At 39.5% G+C, this 25,432-nt stretch overlaps 1 protein-coding gene across 1 annotated transcript in view; it reads left to right on the top strand.

The window, feature by feature from the left end:
- FBXL17 (F-box and leucine rich repeat protein 17) overlaps positions 1 to 25,432 on the top strand; it is a 488,246-nt gene that overhangs the window by 110,478 nt on the left and 352,336 nt on the right. Inside the window, exon 5 of the mRNA XM_084629250.1 lies at positions 18,044 to 18,151. Within this exon, the coding sequence (XP_084485376.1) occupies positions 18,044 to 18,151 (108 nt within the window). The remainder of the gene's footprint in view (positions 1 to 18,043; positions 18,152 to 25,432) is intronic.

Below are 25,432 nucleotides of genomic sequence, written 5' to 3'. Positions count from 1 at the left end.
TGAAAGGAAGGTTGTACTCTTTGTGGAAAAGGTTGGTAGCTTGAGAAAAAAAGAGTACCTAAGATTGTAGCTGCATGTTGTAATTTGCACAATATTTGTGAGGATTAAGGAGAAAGCCTTAGTGAGGGTGGGATACTGAGGTGTGGAGACTTGCTCAGCGGTTTGAACAGCCAAGAAGACATCCAGTAGAAAATGGAAACCTCCAAGGCAGTATTGGAAGGGATGCCTACTATTGCTCTTATATTGACTCTCAGGTCTGAAAATGTGCAACTGTACATCCCAGCTGTTAGCCCATGGAGGGGCGTTGGGATGGATTGTGAGCAATGCAGTTTCATTTTTGGGTGGTGGATGTGGCATGTTGTGGCAGTCCTTATTTTATCTTGTCAGTGCCTAGATACTTTTTGTAAAACCCTATGAATTAATTAAAATGCACAGACTTTCTGTGTAAAATGCATTGATGCATCTTTATGAAGGAATTTTAAATGGTTATTATTAAACAATCTATGATTTAACACCAGAAATAAACCTTTAATAAAAACAATATGAAATAAACATTCCAAGTGACACAGTGCAGAGGACGGCAGACCAATGCAAGGGGAGGGGGGGATTCAAGTCACAAGCAAATATATGCCTTGCCTCTCTGCCTCTTGTTCTTGGGCGTTAGGGTGACCAGATGTCCTGATTTTATAGGGTCAGTCCTATAAAAGATTTTGGGGTCTTTCTTATATAGGCTCCTATTACCCCCCACCCATGTCCCGATTTTTCACATTTGCTGTTTGGTCACCCTATTGGGCATTCTTGTGTTGACTGGTGATGCTTGAAGTTATCAGGGGTGTTGGATGGCTCAGAAGAGCTTGGCTCCCAAACTTCTTCTTGCTGCTCTGAGCAGGGGTCTGTGAAGGGAATGACCCATGGGAGCAGAGCTGATGGGGTACAGTGGGGATGAGTTGCTGGTGTTCCCAACACACTGTATAGTCAAGGCGCTGCAGGACATGACTGGGTCCTGGTTTACAGCATTACATTTCCTTCCTGGTGCCCTAACAAGACCCTGGGTTGCAGCAGAGCACTCTGGCTCTATATTGTCTCCAGGAGTTGCCTCTGCATCTCCCTCTGTTTTTCAATTGTGTCATGGCAACACTGTGCTTGGCCACTGCAATGCTGCCTTTGGCCACTACAACAATCTTTCTGGAAAACTCCATTTCTTTTTCTCTCTCTGTCCTCAACTGCAACCAGCACCTCTCTGTTCTTTTGGGCTATTGTTTGGGGGTGGCGGTGGGGGAGGGGAGGAGTCTGTAATGAGGTTTGCAAATATTTCATCCTGAGTTTTCCTTTTTGCCCGTCCCCCCCCCAGGGTAGCCAGCCACTCAGACGTTGGTGAAGGTCCTGCAGGTGTTCCTGGCTGCTGCAGGTGCTGTGGCTGGGAGTAGGGAAAAACCACAAGTAGTTATTGTTCATATTCATATTGTTCATAGAGAGGCTAAGTTAGCATTTTTATATGCATTTCTGACTTTCCCTTCTGGAGAGTCTTCCCTGTATTGGGAGAACTTGAGAGAGGGTAAATGGTGTGTGCATGAGGGCTGTATTGGGATTTCTGTTTGCAGAGTATATGCTCTTTGGGTTTGACTTTGTGCCTTGGAGGGTGGGGAAGGGGTAATGGGAAATACGATCCTGGTTTCAGTTTGCAGTTTTGCTTATTTGGTGTCGGAGGGCTTAGCAGGGGCATCTGGGACTGAATTGGGTAGTAATCTCCTTTAGGCTGTCCCACTTACTTACTCAGAGGTAAGTAACTAGAAGGCAGAGAATGGCCATAATTCAAAAAGGAAAAGGGGAGACCATTGAGAGATGCTGTGAAGTTAATCATCAGCATATTCCTCCAGAAGTGCTGCAGGAGTGGAAGGGAGTTGGAGCTATACTGCGGAAATGACCATGCAGCTTCCCCTCATAACGGCTGGAGCAAAACAGAGCAATTTCTCTGTCTTAAATTCTGCTTTATCTCCCCTGCAGACATGGTGAAAGTGCCGAGAAAAATAGATAGGGTTCTGCAATGATTATCTGAACCTTTCAGTGTTCCCAGTTTTTCTCGGTGGAAGCCTGTAAAAAGCCATCACGAGCTTTGCCATCCCTAACATAAAGCTCTTTTCCTGGAATAATGAGTGTTATAAGGCATTTAAGCCTAAGTGGGGAGCTGTAGTCTTTGTACCTTTATGGGCATGCAGTGCCACATCTACTTCTTGTAAACTGACAACATGAAACAAATTTCTTTTCCTGTAACCACTGTCTGAGCAAACTGTTGAATTTTCCACAATTGAATGTTTCATTATCTGAATCTGCTGTGGAAGGTGGGGAGGGAGGATACTGTGGCTGTGCCACGTTGCCTGACTGCCATTTTGAGCTGGAGAACCAAGTGCGGGCAGAGTTTGCTGGGCAGGACAGAGGCGGGGTGGGGAAAGGAAAATAGGTAGATGAGCATATACCCTCTGAGTTGTTGGCTTGAAAATGGTCAATGGTCAGGGCTTTAACATGACACAGAGGCCGATTTGCCTGGCTGGAGCAGCTGCCATTTAAAAAATATGAACGGGGGCAAAACGGAGAGTGTGGGCTATGGGAGGGAGGGGAGCCAGAGACTCTCAAAGTCTCCTAACTCACATCTGCCTCAAATGGCTTTAGCTGGGGAACGTCCGGAACAGAAACTAACAGGGCAGTATAGCATACAAATAATATTAAATTGTAACTAGAGATACTCATATGATGAGTTTCCCTTGATAGGGTCAGCCTTCTTATTCCTGGCCTGTGTTTCTGGCTGGGAATTGGGCTTATTTCCTGCATGGCAGGAATTTAGTTTGCCTGTGAACTGACCAGTGTCAGGGTAGAGCTAAGAGAGCTAATTCTGGGTAAGCTCTTCACTGGCCTCCTGGTGTACATGCTCCAATGACTTCCTTTTTGGCCTCTGGGGAGGGGAGAAGCAGAGCCAGCAGCAGGGTCCACAACCTTCTTGGGTTGGGTAGTTGTGCAGTTGATCAAAATCCTGTCCAGCGCCTCAGAAAATGGACAGGTCACATGTCCACTGCTGGAGCTTTTCCTAGTATCCTTGGTTTTTAAAGTACATTTTTGTGAGCTGTTTGCTCTTTATCTTGCACTGATAGGCATCCTAGTTGTGGCCCCTCATGGCCATTTGCTTAGCAATGTCCACAAAAGATCCTGGTTCTGATGGCAGCTTCCAGCACCAACCCTTCTCCCCAGATGACAGTCAGATCTAGAATCTTAGCTCAACTCAAGGCGGCTGCTTGAGATATATTGTAGGGCTTCTGGAGTAATATCACAGCAATGCTGATATACTTGAATCTAGGACAAACGGGTAATTCCTGGCTATGCACCAGTTTTTAGACAGGGAAGGGGACGTCCGGTAACCTTGATGCTGGAGCAGTGGACACGTGCATGTAAACGAATGCCCACAAAAGCAGTATGGGATAGCAGTTGGAGGACTGCCAAAGTTGTGCTCTGCATCATAGTGTACACATTAACTATGGACCAAACTCACTTGGTTCGCATAAAACATCTTCCATTTTGAAAGAGGACTGCAGGGTTTGTGATAAATGCAGAGTTAGTGCACTATAGTGAATTGTGTTGTGTGAACACAAGCATTTTCAGACCAGATTAATTTGAACTAATCTGATTTAACCACCTCAAGTAGACAAGCCCATAGTCATAGAACTAGTCATTATGCACATGAGTAGCTTCCCTGACTTCCGTGGGATTATTCCCATTCGTAAGGTTCACTTGCGTTCCAGGTTTTGGCTCTGTATTAGAAATAATATACTAAAAGGCCAGGAAGGGCCATTGCAGACTCGTTAGTCTGACCTCCTGTGTAATAGAGGCCATTGGATTTCGCTGAATTAATTCCTGTTTGAACTAGAGCATATCTTTTTGTAAAAAACATCCCATCCTGGTGTAAAAATTGTCAGTGATGCACAATTCACCACAACACTATGGTAAATTACCCTCACTATTAAAAATGTATGCCTTATTTCCAGTCTGAATTTGTCTAGCTTCAACTTCCAGCCACTGGATCTTGTTAGAGCTTTGTTATATTCCATGTTTAGATTTCAGCTTTAAACACTAATGTATATTTCATGTGTCCTATGACTAGAACATGTGTAGGTCTTCTTCATTAAAATTCATTATTGAAAATGTCCACTGTAGTAAAATGTTCAGTTTATTGTTGATGTTCAAAAATTGGACTTGCAATTTTGGCAACATAACTTTCCCCATGTTTTGAAACAATCAACTAAATTAAGACATGAACGTTCATTTTTTGGTTAATAATCTAGAACTTTTATTGTCATATGGTAATATAGCTCACTTGAGCAACTATAAGATTATTTCTCTTTTATAGGGTAAAAAAAAACCTAGAAAAGTTTTATAAAGCCATATTATGAAGAGAATGTATAACTGTAAATATTACAAATGATTAAAAAGAAAAAAGAAAATTGGATAATTTCCTTACCTGCTGAGACTAGAGCACAGGAGTCTGTTATCCCCCTGCCACTCCTGCTCCCCCCCATGTTTATAATACTGAGTTGGCAATAAACCTGAAAGCTCTCTATATTACTGCAGATTTAACCCAGAGCTCTTGAGTTGCCTTTTTGAATAAATCCACAGTTAAATTATCCAGCTATTGTACTGAGCCTTAAGAAATTAGTAATGTGACCAAAAGCATTTAGATAAGGTGGGCATAGTACTGAACCATTAATGAAATTTGGATGTCTTGTACATTGAAGAATAATGATAAATTATCATCATCTTATCTTTTGCAGATGTTTTGTAATTACTGTAGGGATTTGTGAATTAAAATAGTCACTTCAGCACTGGTTGCTTTCCCAGAATGTTTGCTCCAATTATCATTTAAATACAGTATGCCATTTGTAAAAAGTAAGCATCTGTACCATTTCTTTTAAATTCTGTGAGAACCTTTCACTAAATTTTAGATAAGTCCTTTTTTATGTATTTATATTGAAGCTGTTTTCCAGCAATTTTGTCTGTGTGGAAATGTGCCCCCATACCGTGTGTGTGTGTGACAGAGAGAGAGAGCGAGAGAGAGCCATATTCCCATCTAACTCAATACTACCACTTTAAATTCTAAGTTTTATATTTGTGCACTTTAAGGTAGCATGGTCAATTTCTATTAAACTTTCTTTATTAATAAAGGTTAGAAATAAATGTTAATGAGTGCCCCTGGCATGCTAGGGGAAGGTGCCTTTAATTGCCTCTATACCCAAAAATGGTTGCTGCAGCCTGATGTAGAAATGGATTTCAGTGAAACTGAACAATTTAACAGTTCAGATTAAAAACGTAATAATGAATACTCATTTCTAGGGAGGCATCTCTTTTAGGCTTCTTTCAAGCTCATCTGTGATTGCAAGTTACATTTAGTCTTTGATGTATGTTCCTCTTTCCTTACTCAACCAATAGGGACATTCCAGAATATACAGTGTGATAGCTTCACCTATGAGGAGGTGAATAGACGAATCGGTGTGCACGCCCTGTATATAAGGTCCTGGCACATCTGTCATACTATATTTAACAGGTTTTTTTTCTTTGCCTCCTGTTCCTGGAAGCATGAAGCATGCCTTTGTTCTCATGCCTAAGTTCTTCTCTTCCCAATCCTGGAAAAAGAGTGAGGAAAAGAAACGAGAGTGTGCCGGGAAAATAGAAAACCAGGGGCAGAGAGTCCTTAACAGTGAGTCCTCTGCTTCCTTCCTATCCTCCTTGTAGGACAGGGTGGTAATAGCACCAGCAGCTGTGAAAGGCAAAAGCCCCCAAAAGCTTCCATCCCTAGGGGCTCTTAAGTTGCGTTGCGTAGCACTCATCCCCACTCTGTTCAGCCATCTTGCCTTGTTGAGCAACTGCCTCTATCTTAGCTTCTCTGAATCAGGAAGCCTCTGTCCATAGCTCTTCACATGTAAAAAGTGAAGGAATTTGTTTTGCAAATTAATCGTTTGTCATAAATGCTCTGTAAGATAATAGTGTAGAGGGACTGTCACAGGAATCGTGAATAACAGTTAGCCATGTTTGGCAGATGTGTAAGACGGGTACTTGCTTTCACGTTATGTACAAGTGAAAAATACAACTCCTCTGTCTGGTATAGAAAAAGTACTAGATAACTGCAAATTTTTGAATTAGGCTGTTTTGTATATGCTTAACTTAACAGTGACAAGGTAGATTCATTGTGCCTTATTGTAAAGCAATGTATTGCTTTTTTCCGTCCTCTTTCCTTTTGAAGGACAGTATCACAATTGTATCTCCTCTTCTGATAGGCTCTGATGTCTTCATAGAAAAACTTTGAATCGATTATAGTAAAAGAAACATTTTGATTGATTACTGTGCCAGTGCTCATTTACAAATTATAGGTTTCAGAGTAACAGCCGTGTTAGTCTGTCTTTGCAAAAAGAAAAGGAGTACTTGTGGCACCTTAGAGACTAACCAATTTATGCTCAAATAAATTGGTTAGTCTCTAAGGTGCCACAAGTACTCCTTTTCTATTTACAAATTAGTTTACCTCTTATTTTCCCAGCCATATAGCTTGATTTAATACAAAACATCCCTAATTATGCAAAGATACTGACAGTGCTGGTGGTGGCAGTATGACACCCAAAAGCTGGGCCCTGAAGTATGCATCTAGGGGTGACAGAAAGGTCAAAGGCTACTTTTCCCAAACTTGCTGGCTCCTATGGCTTTTTAAGAGCTTTTCAGGGCTGAGCGGAACAAGAGCTCTGGTATGCAGAGCTTAGCTTTTGACTGAGGCTTCAGACAAATCTCTTGGGCTTTAGTTGGCATTCTCATACCTGAAACTCTGTTAATTGGGGCTCGGATTACTGAGGTTGGACTGTATGCAGAATTGTATAATATAATTACTCATACGTTTCCAAGGTAGTTTTTCTACATTCCTCAGACAAACCCTCAGATATGAACTACAAAATGACAGCAACTAATTCATTTGTTAAAATCTCTTTGGTGACGGTCATTGTAATGTTGAGTACATTTACTAAAAATTCCTCTAAAATAATACCACCATGCTCACAGTTTATTACTCAGAAGGCAAAACTTTCCCCAAGTGCTCTTTAATCTGACTTTAAATGATCTAAATGTTTTCAGTGCTATTCTATAATAAGGGATTGACCATAAACCTCTCCGATTAAGTGGATCAATCGCTTGCATTGAAGCAATTGTCACAACTGCCTTATCCTTTTAGACAAAATGGCAGAGTAAGTCTCATCTTTAATTATGCTTTTGTAATTTGACGTGCTTTAGCAATGTGGTAACCAGATTTCTTTTCTGAACTGATTTTTAGTAGTACATTTACAGTAATCTCCGTTTACAATAGTACTTTTGCTTTTGTCTGTATTCGCAAGAAGGGTACACAGAAATAGGAACAGTTTTCCTTACCTCTTGCCTTATAACATGCAAGTAGTTGTCATAACTTTAAACATTTTCATTTCTTCTGTGTTATAAAGGAGCCTACTCCCATGTTGCAATAAAAGCTGGTAAAACCATTTCCCCCAAATTTCTCCTCTGGCATATTTATAAATGTATTTATTCTAAAGTTCACAGTAGTGAATTCTGTAGGGAAAATTGTGTAGATTTTCATTGTTATAGTTTTATGTCCTTAGATTTGTTGTAGTTATATATGATTGTAAATATAAATTTTTAAAAATGTGTGTTTGTGTATAGCTGTTGTGATATGCTTGAAGTAGTTTTACCAAATCCAACCATGTCATTGCCTGAACAGTAGCCGATAAATACCATGTTAGCACATGTTATTATCATCAATTACCAATTGGCTAACTATTATTTGGCTGATCTGAATGTTCTGAAAGTAAAGTCTTTAGCATTAAATGTGGGAATCACTGATCTTAAGGACTATTGCTCTTATAAATCATTTTCAGAAGTTGCTAACAACATTTCTTCAAATGAAAGAAGAAGAAAAGAGCAGTAGCGTGGCTGAAGTTAGTATATTGAAAGATATTTGTACAAGTCAGATGACAAATTATATTCTTACAGTTTATAATCCGAAAATACTAATTTATACTAATTATTCTTTTTCTCCTTAATGAATAGATTAGTGGAAGCCATTGAAATATTTGGAAAGAAATATGGTCTAGAGCAGTGGTTCTCAACCTTTCCAGACTACTGTATCCCTTTCAGGAGTCTGATTTGTCGTGTGTACCCAAGTTTCACCTCACTTAAAAACTACTTGCTTACAAAGTCAGACACAAAAATACAGAAGTATTTTAGAACACCATTACTGAAAAATTGCTTACTTTCTCATTTTTACCATATAATTATAAAATAAACTGATTGGAATATAAATATTGTACTTAGATTTCAGTGTGATATTCGAGCCTGTTTTTCACTTGAGTCTTGTCTGAAGCTGGAGCTCTGAATGAGAGGGCTGAAGCCTGAGCTTCGCTGCCTGGGGCTGAAACTGTAACTTAGCTTCACGGGGGCTCTTTTGGTGTGGGGCCCCAGAGAGTTGCCCTGCTTGCCACCCTCTAATGCCAGCCCTGCACTTGCAACCCCCCTAAACTCACCTTGCGACTTCCCTGGGAGTCAAACCCCACAGTTTGAGAAACACTGATCTAGATGAGTTGATGTACCCCTGGAAGATCTCTGTGTACCCCCAGGGGTACATGTATCCCTGGTTGAGAACCACTGGTCCTTAGTTTAAAGAAGGGGGTAAGGAGCCATTGAGAATCTGAATCTGTGTAATAAGTATCGATTACACAAACTTGTGGGTGCACTTAAGACTTCAAGATAAAAGAAGCTGCAAGAAGATAACTTTGGTATCTCAGATACCAGTGTGTTGGCAATTCTTGGAAAAGATTGATTTCTTATCTTAAAATTATACATTTTGGCAGTGTGTCTTTACACTAGATTAAATATTCTAGAACTAAAAACAGCCATGCAGCTAGGGATGCAGAAGTATCATGTCATGGGACAGGATTATGATAATCCCACTCTCTTATTATTCTGGTGTGACAGCCTCTGTGATATTGAGATGCCTCCTGGGCTCTTCATTATCAGAAAGATGGAAAAATTGGAGGCATTTTAGGAACGAGATCTGGAAATAGTTAAGGGGCTGGTAGTTTTATTTAAGATTAAAATATACGTACTTTTAGGTTAGCTAAATGATGACTACACACGAAATAAATTCACAGGTACTTGAAAGATTTAAACACCAAGGATAGACAGAAATTCTTCATATACTTATATATCCAGGTTAGAAGAGAACCGAGAAAGAGGAAGAGTGGCCAGGATGGACCAAGTTGGGCTGTCCAACCTTCTGAGTTCCCTCCAAAAGGCACCTTTGTAGCTCAAGTGATAACGGTCTGCAGTGACATGGTGAAAATTTAGGCCTCCAATCCTGAAGATGATGTATGATATGAGGGCTGTTTAATTTGCAGATATGGAATTTGCTTTCATTTCCTTTTTAAAAAAAAGTAATTACACACACAGTCTATTCAAAATGTTATGGTTTCGTTTTAACTGTTGCTTTATATAACCTTTTTATAAGTGTACCAAGAAAAGGGAAATGTTAGACTAATGATCAGAAAAAAGGTTTCTAACAGTGATTTCTCTTGGTTTGTGGCATAGCCTTCGTAATAAAAGGCGAAGAAAGCCCTGGAAAGAATACTCTTAAGGGGATCGTCATGCTGGCAAGTGGTCATTGAGATGACAGAATAGGTTTTTTCCACTTCCAATTTCTATGAAAGCATACCTTGTAGTTTCTTTTAGAAAATTATATTTCAATCAACCAGTGAGGGTCAGTGGGTGGGTGCGCATGAATTCACATGAGTGGCCAATCTTGTTCCCACTGAAGACAAGAGGTATCTCCCTTTATCCATTATGAAGAAGCAGAAAAGGGCTCAAACAATTTTTTCTTTGCAGGTGATCCTTAAAAATAGCCCTTAGTACAGCTAAAGGGACAAATACTGCCTTCCTCTGCAGGCATGGATGTCCCAAAATCCAGTGGCTCTATTATAGTTCCTGTAAGCCAGTGGGTTAACTCACTGTCCTGCATAACAAAGAACACTCTCCATCCACAGGAATCCAGCTCTACGTTGCTACTTTCTCCCAAGCGCACATGGTAGGCGTAAGGATGGGGGAGGCACCACCTGGGTCCTAATACTACCATACTGTGCAGGCTAAGCTAGGGTGCGCACACCTTGTGTGACACAGAACACAACTAGATGGGGGCTGCACACCAACATGTTGTTGTGCAGGAAAGATTTCAGGGTGAGCTGACAGAGACCTATTTTGTTTGTATGCATTGGGTTCCATTTTTAAAAATGTGGTCCTTGATATTAAAGCTGAGATTATGTACAGTAATGTATGAGTCTCAGGTGAGTTCATACTGGGTAATGTGTGGTTTAGTGCCTGTGCACCAGGTAGGTAAAAGTGTTTTGGTTTGAATTTTGGATTTCCTTGAATTTGTCAATTTGTGACCATTAAAAACACTAACTTTCTTTAAACATAAAGCTGAATTCAACTACAAGAGACAACAACAACAGAAATTCAGTCTGGCTTATATGAGCCCTGAAAATCTTTCTGTATGGAGAAAGAAAATCTGGAAAAATAAGAATTGCATGGTTGCACATTAACGTCAATTTGTAATATGCATTTATAAGTTAGGGAACACAATTCCTATTTTAATCCAAGCTTTATTTATAACATTAGCTCCTTTTATGTATTTCCAATTATTTCTGTTTCAGCTTCTCTTTAACTTTGTTAATCAGTTATTTTCAGTATTTTTTGTTGAAATTTAAGTAGCTTGTGTTATTTTTCATTTTTGTTTAGAATTATCACCTTTGCTTCAGAGATAATCTTTTTTTGCAGACTTGAAACTTGAATAGAATACCAAATAGGCTAATATTTAGTGAATTTAATTCAGAATATCCAAAATAGTGAATCTGAATAAAATAATGCAGAACTGCAATAATAGAAACTAGTCCAATAAATTAAAGGAAAATGGTTAAGCCAGGCCTAACTTATCATAGATCATTTTAATAGGTGAAAAATATCTGTGCCATTAGTTCCAGGCCAATGTCTTTCCCATTCACAATGCTTTAGTGCATAACTTATAAATCTCTGCTCATCAGCTTATATGACTATTTCAAAGCAAGACTAGCATTGAGCAAGGCAGAATGAGTGAAAGTCAATGAAGGTCGAACAGGCAATCAAATTATTACAGATTCCTCAATGAGCACTAATGTACTTTTGTAATGTGATTAGTTGCGAATTTCTGTGCCCTTGTTGACAAGGGGTCATTTTTAGTAGAACTATAGTATATTCTTTGATTTGCTTTGAGTTGCACTGACTAACCTGTGTGTGTTTACATGCAAAGAAAGATAAGGAAAAGAAAGTTATTTTGGTTGCAAAGTCAAGCACTCAGAAATTAGGAAATCCCAAATTTACAGATGCCTCTGCAACCTTATTTCTGACTCTTGTGCTTCCATACTGTGGACTGAATGATGCAGGGGTTCACTAAAAACAAATTATGTGATCATGTAAGTAATGATTATCATAATGCACACATACAAAGGCACAGAATTAAGATTGTACAGTCACTAAGTCTGACATTTCCTAACTTTCAAGTGCTTGATTTTGCAACCTAAATAACATTTTTAACACAAACTTTGTGTAATTTCTTAGTTGCTTTTTTAAAGGAAATGAAAGAAAATTCCATTATCTGCAACTGTAAATAGCCTTCATATATTGCATCATCATCAGGATTGGCGCCCTAAACTTTCACCATTGTAATGCAGACTGTTCTTACTTGAGCTACAGAACTAATTATGTTAGCTGGGTATAGAGGATGCCTCTGGGGGGGAATCAGAAAGTTGGAGAGCCCAACTTGGTCCAGCTGGCCAGTCAGTCTTCCTCTTTCTCTCTGATCTCTTCTTACCTGGATGAAGGTTTTAAACACCAAAGATAGGCAGGTCTGATTTAGTGTGGTATAAGGATTAGAGCTGGGGATTTCCCAGGTTTTCCCAGTACAGCTGCTGCTGCTGCTTTGGCAGCAGCGTGTACTTGGCCTAGAATTTTCATGTTCCATTATTATTTTGCCAGTGTTTTCCTTAGGCCCATTTGTGAAAGAAAGGAAATGGCGATTTTTACACTTTGTATCTTAGCAAAAGTTGAATGGAATTTCCTGGGACAAAGAAAGGGAACTTCTGTAATTTGAGGGCGTTCTCTTTGCTGAATATCAAAGGTCTTCTGCAAGCAGTGGAGTTGGGGAAGCTTCTCAAATAAAAGACTGTAAAAAGGTTTTATAATGTAAAGTGCAACCTGAATGTTACCAGCTCTTCCTATGAAATATTATAATTCATTCTCACACACACACACACACACACACACACACACACGTTTTGTTTTCTGAGCTGAAATCTTACACTTGTTATATATGTACATTGTCTGTTCTTATGTATTGATGTCTGTCTATTTATATACATGTTCTATTTATATATAAATCTCTATATAAATAGCAAACACAAAATACTAATAAAAGAACATTACGAATACAAAGTTAAGCACTCAAAGTTTAGAAGATGCTAGCATTAAGCTTGTCTGTGCAATCTTAATTTGGCCTCCTTGAGCATTTGCATTTTGATACAGTTTTTAATTACATGATCACATACTATTTTTTCCACAAAACCCCTGCATCATTCAGTGCACAGGATGGACCTACTCTCAGAATGAATCAGGGATGTGTAGTGACCTTTGGTTCATTTGTTGCAGAAGTTGGAAGGTGTGTAGTGAATGAGGCAAGAAGTGTGGTCTTGTGGTTAAAGTAATTTTGTTTTGTTTTTTTAAAGATGCATATACCTCCGTTTGAATAACTCTCAAAATTTTTGAAACACTTCTCTCCAGATGAAAACATTGCATTTTCTGTAGGCCTGTTGACTCTTTGCAAGGAAAAGTAATGTCCAAGTTAGGTTTGGTAATGGGATACTGTTATCAGTGATTCTGGCTGGATGCAATGCTAAAATATTTGACCACAAAGATATTTTTTGTTTGTTTGAAAAAAAAAAAAACAAACCCTCCCAATCCATCTCTTCCACCTCCCAAAATATCAAATCAAAACAGCTACCCTAAACACATCTAACACTAAATATCTGGCCAGACACTGAAGGACTTATATCCATTTTTCCATAGAAGTCTGTCGCTTTAATCATGTCCCAGCTGATTCCCATTTTTTATCGCAGCCAGGGAAAAGAGCAGCCATGTGTTAAAATTTCTGATTATTAAAATGTCTGGTGACATCTGTTGCATACTCCCTGGACACTGCAACATTAAAATATCCATTTGCCGTGTATAGCATTTGGGCTGAAAAAATTCAGGAACTCCTGAGTACAAGTATGGTGAGGAATGTTAACTAGGAAATTACAGTGCTGACCAAAGAAATTTTATAATTTTCCCTTGAAAATTTAAATTAGCCTCCACAGTTAGTGGAATTTCTGCTGACTGGCAGCCAAGGAGGCTATCTATTATTGAACTGAGTCCACAGTTGTTAAACTGTTTCAGTGCAGTACTGGTTTTTGCAAGTCAATATTTAAGAGCACTTGTGTATGTTAGCAATACCCTATTGATGTCTGTCTAAAATTTAATCAGTTCATGCATAATGTAAATAATTTCTATGAGACCGGAAAACATATGACTTGCATACTGTAGAAAAGGAGTGAGAGACCATATTTGATTGGGTGTATACTAAAATTATATATGACATTGAAAAGGTCCACTCAAGTAATAACCTATTTTACCAGTAAAATATCCTTTGTGCAAAGATTACTTGGTATGTAAAATGTTTTGTTGAGTACATTCATGTATTAGCAGGAAAGCATTGTGAAGTTTAGTAATTTTATTATTTGCAAACAAGTCAAATATTTGACATGTTTGTCATGTATTTAATATTAGTCATATATTTAATATTAATGTGAGAAACTGCAGAGCCTTATTATAAATCTATGGTATTTGACCATCTAACCCACTATTTGCCCACTCCATATCAGCACGGGGGAGGGAATGTTACGCCACACTGAAAGAAATGATGCTCATACTCCAAGATGAGGTGGAGGAGGGAGCGTCAGAGCTAGCTTCTTCTCCAATATCAGTGAATGGAGGAATGTGCATTGGGCGGGTGTGGGGGAGGTGATTTCTCTGCCTTCCATTGGCTGGCTAAAGGGGGGAGTAGAGCAGCCAGTTGGCTATCATTCCCCCCTCCCCCATTTCAAATGTCCCCAGGCTTTCAGTAGCCCTCTTACGCTCTTTGTCTACCCCAGTAACCCATCACTAGAGTGAACATAGGTCCCATAACAGTCCTATTTCCAGTGACCGGACCCTTGGGGAGCCAAACCCTGCCAGTGCTGCTTTTGTTGCTGCCCTGATCTGGAAGGAATGTGTGCAAAGTTCTCAAATTAATAAAGTTGCAGACTGCTACTGAAATCCATCTATAACAGGGTAGATGGCCCCTCAAATGAAATTGGACCCAGCTCTCCTGTTCCAGTCCAGATGTGCTATGGTTTGGTATAATGAGGGAGGGTAGGGCTATCTCTGGGAATTATAAATGAAAGTCCAGAACCCAGAGAAGGGAGAGTTCAGATCCCAGTGTCCAGAGTGGGGGACGGGTGAGATGGGAGAGTCCTGAGAATAGAGAGAGCTCAGAACAAGAGCAGGGCTGTGCTATGCGCTTCAGAGAGGGGATGCTCCTGAAGAAGGGAGCAGTGAGAATTCCCTAGTTGGGCACTGGGGGCACATCGAGCTGGTGAAAGCAGAAGGCAGCTAGGGGTCAGCTACAAACCTTCTCCAGGCCAGACAACCACAGGCAGAGCGGGCTGGTGAGGGATGAAGGCTGAGAGCATCAGCGGGAGATGTCTGCTGGCTCTCTAAGCCAGAGAGCTGAAGTAGGAAGGCTAGAAAGGGCTGAAGGCTGGGGAATAATGGAGGAGTGAGCCCATGGATCTCTCCAGGCAAGAGTTGGAACTATACCAGGAAAGGAAACAAGGCAGAGAAGCACCCCTGCTGGAGGGGCCTGGGTCAGGCACACTGAGGAACACTGCAGCTATACCTAAGAGCCAGAGCATGGTGAGGTGGCGTGTTGATGGACTGTTGGACTGGAGAATTTTGGACTATGGTTGTGGGATTTTGGGTAATAAATTAAGCACATGAAAGGCTGTTTATATGTGAAAAGCTATGGTGTAGAGTTACTGGGGACCCTGTCAAGAAAGGGAAAACTGAGGCAGGCTTGCTGATCATTCCTGTGTGTCTTGATCAATCTCCTCCAGAATTTTTTTTAACTTTTCAAGCTCCTTAAAAGCTTTAAAAAATTCTTTGTTGTTTCCCACATTGTTCTACTTTTCCTTCTACTCCAAAATGTGGAATTTCCCTCCAGAATTATCCTGGTCTAAGGTCAATAATGGCTTTTCTACACATAGAAATGTCATGAATTTAAATTTGTCTCATGATCCAAGAAGCCTAAAATTAGTCCTATCTTCCTGTGGGGACCCAGCAGCATTCTTTTCTAAGGTGCTTGTCAGCAAAGAGGACATGGGTGCATGCACACAGCATTTAGTTGTATTAAGAGCGTTACATGCATACTGTGCATGGAAAGGAAGATTTACCCAAATGAACATTCATTTTCACATGTCAGAAGTTAACCTTCAAAAAATATTCTAAGTAACTATTAGTGAAGAAAAAATGCTCTTGATAACATTCATTTTAATTTTCTTTTTATATTTTACTGATTATAAAAATAAATTTTAAATATATGATTTTAATTCTCATAACCTTGAATATTTTCCAGTTGATTTGTTTGTGGTTCAGCACTGTTTTGAATGCACAGTTTTAAATGATGAAATGTTGCTCATGTGTTAATGAGGAACAAAAACATCCTGTGAATGGCAGATAACAAAATGGTACTGAAAAAGAAGATCAATCAAAAGAAGGTGAAAAGAAAAATGAGGGCTTCTGAGCTCTCTTTAAAGTAATGTTGCAGACTAGAAATAGTGTCATAATGCTCACAGTGTTTCAAGAGAAAAACTTGAGACAAGTGAAGTTTAGAACATGTTAGAATGTATTGGAAAAGTTATTTATTGTATCAGAATTAGAACATGTACTGTAGAGCTGTACATGAGGTTGTAATGCTGTATACAGTAATCATTCTTCTTACTATTGCAGATAAATATTATAGTGTAAAACAAAGTATCCTCATACTTCCAAGGGACAGGAAACAAGATGCATCTAGATGTATGTTTTACTGCACTTAGAATCAGCTAACTTTTGTAGCACGGTAACTTTTTCAGCATATATACATTGGGGTCCAGTCCTATTCCCATTGAGGCCAATGGCAAAACTATCTATGACTTTAAGGCAGCAGACTTTTGTGCACTTTGCTATCTTTAACTGAGCATATAACTTTATATATGATGAACATCCTTTTGATTCAACCTCAGGAAAGTGGAAAATGAGAAGGGAAACATGATGAAGAGGTTTTATGACAATAAAAGCATAGACTTGATTTGTTTATGGTACGTTGTATATTCTTTGCTTTAAACAAGTCTTCAGGAGAAAATACAATACAAAACAATGCAAACTCAAAAAAAACAAACAAACCCCAAAACCACAAGTGGCAACAATGCCTATTTTGCATTTATTAATACAACCCTTAGCTTAAATATGCTTCAGGCATGTATTACATTTGAAGGTGAGCTTAATATTTCAACAGATGAATGTTGATGCCAGTGGCTTCATTTCTTTTAAAAAGTACCCCTTTTGATTTGTTTTTATATTATGCTTTTAATATACTGTACTTAAGGATGGTGAGTTTTCAATGTCTGCTTAAAGTAGATAAAGTTCTAAGCTGACATTCTTAACAAGTAAAGCCAGTGTGAAATAGGTATTTGTAGTGAAGAATAGAAAATCTAATAAAAATATGTAATTGTCTGGATAGTAAAATTGAATTCCAAACTGTGATGGAGAAAATTGGGTTTGGTTGATTTAAGCCATGCCTTAATAAACCATTGGGAGAAATACAGTAAAATATGGAGAAATATAAAGGAGTTGAAAATTTAAGACGACTAAAAGTTTAAGGAAAGGAGTTCAGACTATTGTCCTTCCAATGAGAGAACATTTTTGTGCAGAAAATCTAATATTAGAATATTTAAGCATCAAATTGAGTGCAGCACATTGCTCATGTTACATTTTATTAAGTTTTGTTGCAGATATAGACTTACTTTTTCTACATCTATATCTATCTATATAGAAAGCTTTATAATTAATATTCCAGAATAACAAAACACGCAGCCTGTACACCTGGCTTATAATGGGAGGTGGGGGGAGAAGGGGAAGGAGCAGAGATTAAATTGGAAAATTAGTCTCTCGTATGGAAAGTGAGGACAAAGCATTATTTACAACTGCTAGCCTATGTATAATACATTCACTTCTGTTAGTCAAAGATTTACTCATTGACAAGAAATTAGGATTGTGTTTTAAGATGAAAAAACCTTATTTATTCTAGATGGCTTAGATTTAGTGGAAGTTGTTTGAAAGATGAAGTAAAAAATCTTCTTGAAATATAACATAGTTCAAGTACTGTCTGCACAGCCAGTAATGGGGACCATGAGAGTCTGCAGGAGCTGGCAATAATTTTCATTTGTTGATGTTCTGATGTTGTGCAAAGTTATGTGAAAAACAGTTGGAATGGATTGTTTTTCCCCTGCAGATAAATTCAGTAGTAAAATTTGAAATTCACTGTCCATCATCTAGTAGTTACTGTCTTTCTCTTTTGCTGGGGGAGATGATTCTTTTTTATCCCATACATATATATCTGCAGACCTGTAGGCACGCTATACTTTCTCGCTCATACTGTCAAGACAAAGAGAACTATTGAACCAACAGTTCACCACTGTTGCTGAGATGCTTGCTAGATTTCATTGAATTGAGTAGATAAGAGTGTCATCTTCAACTGCTTTCTCTCTATCTCTTTGTGTAGGTGACAGATCACTCGGTAAAAGCATTTGCTGAACACTGTCCTGAGCTGCAGTATGTTGGGTTTATGGGATGCTCTGTTACATCTAAAGGAGTCATTCACCTCACCAATGTAAGTACAGTAGCTACAGTACTTAATTATCACCAAAACTGTTGGCATCAACAGTATTATGCTTGTACGTATAATAAAATAACTAGAACTGAGTAGAACGGAAAAAGATTTTTTTTGTGGTCATAAGAAAAAAAAGTCTTTGAAAAGTAAAAAGTGGGCTTTCCCTCTTCAACTGTATACCATAAACATGTTGTGTAAAAAATCTTCCCACAGAAAAAATAGTGTAAATGTCAAATGTCTTGTAGGCAATCAGTCAGATTAGATGTATAGATTCAATAGAAAAACTTTCTGAAGTTCCGTGCCCTCAGTTAATTGCAGACATAAAATTGTGGATGCAAATAAGACTTTAAACACCTGCCTGTGTGCACCAGCATATATTTTACATGTGTATGTATATGCATACATATACTATGTATATGGATATCTGTATTATGTAATATATAATGTAAATCACTCTTGATAATTATCTTTTATGTTTCCTTATTTCCTTTTTAATCAGTGTGGGAACATGAGAGAAATATGCCAGGCTCCAGAAATTGGTTTTGGGACTGGTCTTATTTAATATCTTCATTAATGATGTGGAAGAGGGGATAAACATATTAATTACATTCATAGATGATATTAAATTGGGAGATGATGCAAAACAACAGGAAGGACAGAGAAAAATGCAAGATTAGCAATATAGCTGGGAAATAACAATGACATTCAAATAGGAAAATGCAGTCTAGTACAACTTGTAGAAATAACCAGGAATAGGGATGTCACAGGGTGACTGGACCTTTAAGGGATGAGAGGTGCAGCCCAACTTGTGACACTTAGGTTACTTCTCCTGCTTGTCATGTGACTTTGTTTATATGCCTAAAATCAGGCTTTCGGGGTGGCAAGCCAAGGGAGAAGAGAGGACAGACAGCCTGGAGAGGAGCATTGCAAGGGGAAGCCTACCTGCCTGCTTCACAGCTGAGGAGGAGTGTGGAATCCCTTTAACCTATGGGAAGGAACTGAGTTCCCTACAAGCTTAAATTAGAAGCCACAAGGGGGTGAATAAGTATGGCTATGAAGGGTCAAAGGAGACTACATTGTATACTTACTAAATTAAGCTCTGGAAAGGGGGGTGTTACTTTAAGAACTCCAGGCTGTGGATAAGCTATTGGGAAAACCAGGAGGGAACTGAGTGCAGGTTATATCAAGACCATGCCATGCAGGTTAGTGCTGTGGGATAGGATCCTACCTTAAATGTGAGAGAGAAAACTGGTAAGCAATAGTGACCAAAGAGACCTATGGGTGGCAGGTGACATCAGAGAGCATATGAGATAAGAATTTGTAATGTAATATGGCTGCAAAAAATACAAATACAATTTTGTGATGCAATTGTGTCGGCCTCTTGTCATGATAGTGGTTAATTATAGACTCTCTGTACTGGTCAGACCATCTCTAGACTATTCTGTTAAGTTCACATCACCTCAGTACTTGAAAATGTTATTGAACTGGGAGGAATTCACAAAATTAATAAAGTGGCTGGAGGGACTAATTTACTTGAAAAGTTAAAAAGAATTAATTATGTCTAGTTTGGATACATGACCGTGTTGGATACTGAAATCATGTCCTAGCATCTGAAAGGTGTAAACAACATTAGGAGAGAGGAATTACTTAAGTGGGACAAATAGGACTAACCTTCAGTGTCTTAACTGATATGTAAGTATTGTCCTGGGTATGCAGGAAGAAAGAGAAGATGTAAGGAATATGGTTTGATTAGGCTGAGACTTTATTAACTTGTCTGAGAAATACCCTGACGATAACTTGTATAGTGCAGGTCATCATTCTTTCCTTTATCATTCCCATTGGTATGGGAGGGCTGCTGCCAGCTCTCCCCCTTCCCAACCTGGTTCCTGCTTGTTGTTGGAATTCTGCCACCTTCCTCTTACAGGACGGTTAAAGGGGGTTGGGCACTATACTATATATTAGGAGCGCCAATTCACTTTCGCCAGCTTCTTTAGGGGATGCCTTCCTGTAAGTCCACTTCTGACTGGTTTATCAGGGAACTGGACCCCCTATGGAATGAGAACCTGCCAAAGAAGGCAGCAGCTAGTTTGGTTGCCTCATTTTATCGTCAGCTAACAATTTCCCGATAGCTAACAGTTCCTACCCTAATACTGGCAAAAAATATATCCATGCTGTGGTCAGACAGGTATACCCCGTTATCCCTAAATAACTTGGATACCCCATACAATATTTCCTGATGGGTAAAGCTAAGATTTAGTTATGGGTAATTTTAGTAAAAGTCATGGACAGGTCACGGGCAATAAACAAAAATTAATGGCCCTGTGACCTGTCTCTAACTTGTCCTATATAACCCTGACCAAATCTTGGGAGTTCTGGGGGACTCTGGGGGCACAGCTGCTGGTCTGCATAGGGGGCTCTGGGGCACCTGCTGGTGCTTGTGGGGGCAGCACTCCAGCGTGCCTGATGAAGCTTGGGGGGCGAGGGATGGGCTGGGATTGTCGCTGTTGTGGTGGAGCAGTGCCACAACTCCTTTTCTTCTTGCTGGCCAGACAAAGCCTCACCACATTCAGGTTGCATTGACTTCATTTAATCTAACCTATAATTTACTAAGAAATAGAGAGGTTAAGTAATCTGTCTAAGGTCCTGGAGAGATCACCTCGCATGCTTTTGATGCAGGACCATCCTTTCCCTTATTCTAATCTAGCGTTATCTATTATTTAAGACGATTACATCATCTCCTTTCACCAAGTGATCTTAAAATATACAAATATTTGTTAATATTAAGAAAATATTAGGTTTCTTCCTCTGATTAATATTAATTCATTTTTCTTAATATTTTCAATGTGATTTTTTCTTTAATAAATGAGGTTTTGTCATATCTGCACGCCAGAGTTCAAACTGGCACTCGGTGAAATATAGACTAGGGGAAGACTAGGAGAACCAGCCAGAGGAACCGACAGGCTAGCGAAGGGAGTGTGTGGTGTTCTGGAAGTGTTGTGGTGCTCGCTGGGGGGTTTGTTTTGCTGTGGGTGGTGGTGTGTTGGTTTGGTTTGTGTTTCCTGGACTAACAGGACTTAGGTGTGAAGGCTATGACAGATACAGAGGCAGCAGTGGTGGTGACCCAAGCAGTGGAAGATACAATGAAGATGACTGGATGTGGAAGCTGTGGTATGTGCAGGATCCTAGAGGGAGTATCTGAAAAGAGTTTCATCTGCATGAAGTGCTGCCTGATAGAGCTGATGGAAGAAAAGATCAGAGGATTGGAGATGCAGGTGGAAACTCTGATTGAGTTTAGAAGCGGGTTTGAGCAGATGATGGAGCAAAGACATGAGGGGAGACTGCTGGGTGGGTGAGGAAAGTGGACAGTGGAAGCATGTGACTAAGAGAACCAGGCAGAGAAAAAGATGGGCTAGTGAAGGAAAAACAGAGCTGAGGAACAGGTTTGCGGAGTTGGAAAATGAAGAAGGGGCACAGCAGGTGGTCACTGAAGGTGGGAGGGCAAGGAAGAAGAGAAGAGCAGCTAGTTCTATAGGAAGAGACGAAGAATCAATGGAGATAACACCAAATATGAGCCCCAGGAGGATATAGGATGGGTTGCAGAGGATTGCAAAGGGAGGATAGGAATCGAGAGGACTTGCAGCCAGAGGGAATGGGATAGACCGGAGAATCGCACCATCACCAGGAAAAAGGCAGGTCTACATGATTGGGGACTCCTTACTGAGAAGAATAGACAGCCCTGTAACAAGAGCTGATCCAGAGAACAGAAGGGTGTGCTGTCTGCCGGGTGCAAAGATACGGGATGTGGACCTGAGGTTGAAGAGGATCTTAACAGGAGCGGGAAGGAATCCACTGATTGTCCTTCATTTGGGAACAAATGATATGGCTAGATTCTCGCTGGAATGTATCAAGGAAGACTATGCCAGGCTGGGGAAGACGCTTAAGGAAACTGAGGCTCAGGTGATCTTCAGTGGGATTCTGCCTTTTCCTAGAGAAGGGCAACAAAGGTGTGACAAGATTACGATGATCAACAGTTGGCTCAGGCAGTGGTGCTAAAAGGAGGGCTTCGGGATGTATGGCCACTGGGAGGCATTCCTGGACAGAGGACTGTTCTCTCAGGATGGACTTCACCTGAGTAGGGATGGAAATAGACTTCTAGGATGGAGGCTGGCACAACTGATTAAGAGAGCTTTAAACTAGGAATTTGCGGGAGATGGTTGGGAGATGTCCAAGTAATCTCCATGCCGGATTTTAACATTCAGAAGTAAGAAAGGATACAGCCGTGGGTAGGAGAATGGACATAAGGAGGAAGGGAAGTTTAGATACCAGTCTGATACTGGCGGTAGAATGTCTGTGCTTAATCAGGTAAAGAATGTGAGTGAAGCCAAACAGCAAAAATTAAGATGTTTGTACACCAATGCAAGGAGCCTAGATAACAAAATGGAGAAACTAGAGCTACTGGTGCAGGAAGTGAAACCAGATATTACAGGGATAACAGAAACATGGTGGAATAGTAGTCATGACCAGAGTACGGATCTTGAAGGGTATGTGCTGTTTAGGAAAGACAGAAATAAAGGCAAAGGTGGTGGAGTAGCATTGTATATCAATGATGAGGTAGACTGTAAAGAAATAAGAAGTGATGGAATGGATAAGACAGAGTCTGTCTGGGCAAAAATCACACTGGGGAAGAAAGCTATTGGAGCCTCCCCTGGGATAGTGCTTGGGGTGTGCTATAGACCACCGGAATCTGATTTGGATATGGATAGAGACCTCTTTAATGTTTTTAATGAAGTTAAATACTAATGGGAATTGTGTGATCATGGGAATCTTTAACTTCCCAGATATAGACTGGAGGACAAGTGCTAGTAATAATAATAGGGCTCAGATTATCCTGGATGCGATAGCTGATGGATTCCTTCACCAAGTAGTTGCTGAACCAACAAGAGGAGATCCATTTTAGATTTGGTTTTGGTGAGTAGTGAAGATCTCATAGAAGAAATGGTTGTAGGGGAATAACCTTGGTTTGAGCAATCATGAGCGAATTCAGTTCAAACTAAATGGAAGGATAAACAAAAATAGATCTGTGACTAGGGTTTTTGATTTCAAAAGGGTTAACTTAAAAAAATTAAGGAAATTAGTCAGGGAAGTGGATTGGACTGAAGAACCTGTGGATCTAAAGGTGGAGGAGGCCTGGAATTACTTCAGATCAAATTTGCAGAAACAATCAGAAGCCTGCATCCCAAGAAAGGGGAAAAAATTCATAGGTAGGAGTTGTAGACCAAGCTGGATGAGCAAGCATCTCAGAGAGGTGATTAAGAAAAAGCAGAAAGCCTACAAGGAGTGGAGGATGGGAGGGATCAGCAAGGAAAGCTACCTTATTGAGGTCAGAACGTGTAGGGGTAAAGCGAGAAAGGCCAAAAGCCATGTAGAGTTGGACCTTGCAAAGGGAATTAAAAACAATAGTAAAAGGTTTGATAGCCAATAAATAAGAAGAAAACAAAGAAAGAAGAAGTGGAACCGCTTAACACTGAGGATGGAGTGGAGGTTAAGGATAATCTAGGCATGGCCCAATATCTATACAAATACTTTGCCTCAGTCTTTAGTGAGGCTAATGAGGAGCTTAGGGATAATGGCAGGATGACAAATGGGAATGAGGATATGGAGGTAGATATTGCCACATCCGAGGTAGAAACCAAACTTGAACAGTTTAATGGGACTAAATGGGGGGCCCAGATAATCTTCATCCAAGAATATTAAAGGAACTGGCACATGAAATTGCAAGCCCATTAGCAAGAATTTTTAATGAATCTGTAAACTCAGGGGTTGTACCGTATGACTGGAGAATTGCTAACATAGTTCCTATTTTTAAGAAAGGGAAAAAAAAAGTGATCTGGGTAACTACAGGCCTGTTAGTTTGACATCTGTAGTATGCAAGGTCTTGAAAAAAATTTTGAAGGAGAAAGTAGTTAGGGACATTGAGGTTAATGGTAATGAGGCATGCATTTATAGTGGATTAGTTAACAACACTGTAAACCCAAGTTTCAGAGTAACAGCCGTGTTAGTCTGTAATCGCAAAAAGAAAAGGAGTACTTGTGGCACCTTAGAGACTAACCAATTTATTTGAGCATAAGCTTTCGTGAGCTACAGCTCACTTCGTCTGCATTAGTAGCTGTCATATTCATTTTGGCATTCAGAATACAATAATCATATTCTATTATGGAATCTACAATACCAAATATGTTTACATGAAATAATTTTTCTAAACAGTAGCAGAATTTACTTAACTAGGATTTGCTGTGGAACATAACCAATATATACAAAAATTAAAAATAAGGAACGCCATTACATAAAGGAAAAGTAGACAAAAGTGCTTATAATAATTTTATATATACAAAATACAGTGCTTCAAATAATTTTGAAAGAATTGCGGCTACTTTTTTGTTCAGAATGTGTATAGGTACATTTTCATCTGGATTTTTGGAAATTCATGCATCTGACTCCCAATGTACATACAAGTGTATAAACTCTGTTAAGTTATGAATTAATGGTATTGGAATATATAATATCCAGCTCCTAAATATAAATTTGCCTTTTTTTCCAGGTGGTTTTACAGTTATTTTTACTAGTAATTCATAAGTGATTGCTTCTGGGTTACCAGGTATTAGTTTCAGCACCTATGATTGGTTCCATTAAATATCAGTTTTATTTTTTAAATTGTAGATACATGTGGGAAATGTCTGATTCCATAATGAGGTGTAGAGCTCTTCCTATCCTAATGGGAGAGAGTGGCTTTACCAAATGGCTAATTATTTATCTCATCAAGGACTTTGTTTCGCTTGTCATACTCCTTTCCTATCTTTTCCCTAATGTTTTACTTTTAAAGATAAAGATTGTGATGGGTTCGGTCACAGAGATCCCCTTGGGACTGTCACCTGAAGTGCTGAAATTACCTCTGAGCCCGTTTTCCTTCCCAGGAAACCCTGCCTTGTTGAGCCAGACACTCTAGCCTGCTGCAACACAGACTCAGGGTCTGGGCCATGCCCCCAAAGCTGGAGACTTTAACCAAAAACTGCTCAGCAGATTACCTCTCCAGCACCAGACACCCAGTTCCCAATGGGATCCAAACCCCAAATATATCCATTTTACTTTGTATAAAACTTATACAGGGTAAACTTATAAATTGTCCGCCCTCTATAACACTGATAGAGAGATATGCACAGCTTTTTGCTCCCCCAGGTGTTAATAACTTACTCTGGGTTCATAATAAACAAAAGTGATTTTATT

This window comes from Lepidochelys olivacea (assembly GCF_965140295.1).
Source record: "Lepidochelys olivacea isolate rLepOli2 genome assembly, chromosome: 5".
Taxonomy (NCBI): domain Eukaryota; kingdom Metazoa; phylum Chordata; order Testudines; family Cheloniidae; genus Lepidochelys; species Lepidochelys olivacea.
The sequence above is the reverse complement of the archived record's forward strand: the minus strand, read 5'-3'. Positions and strand labels throughout refer to the sequence as shown.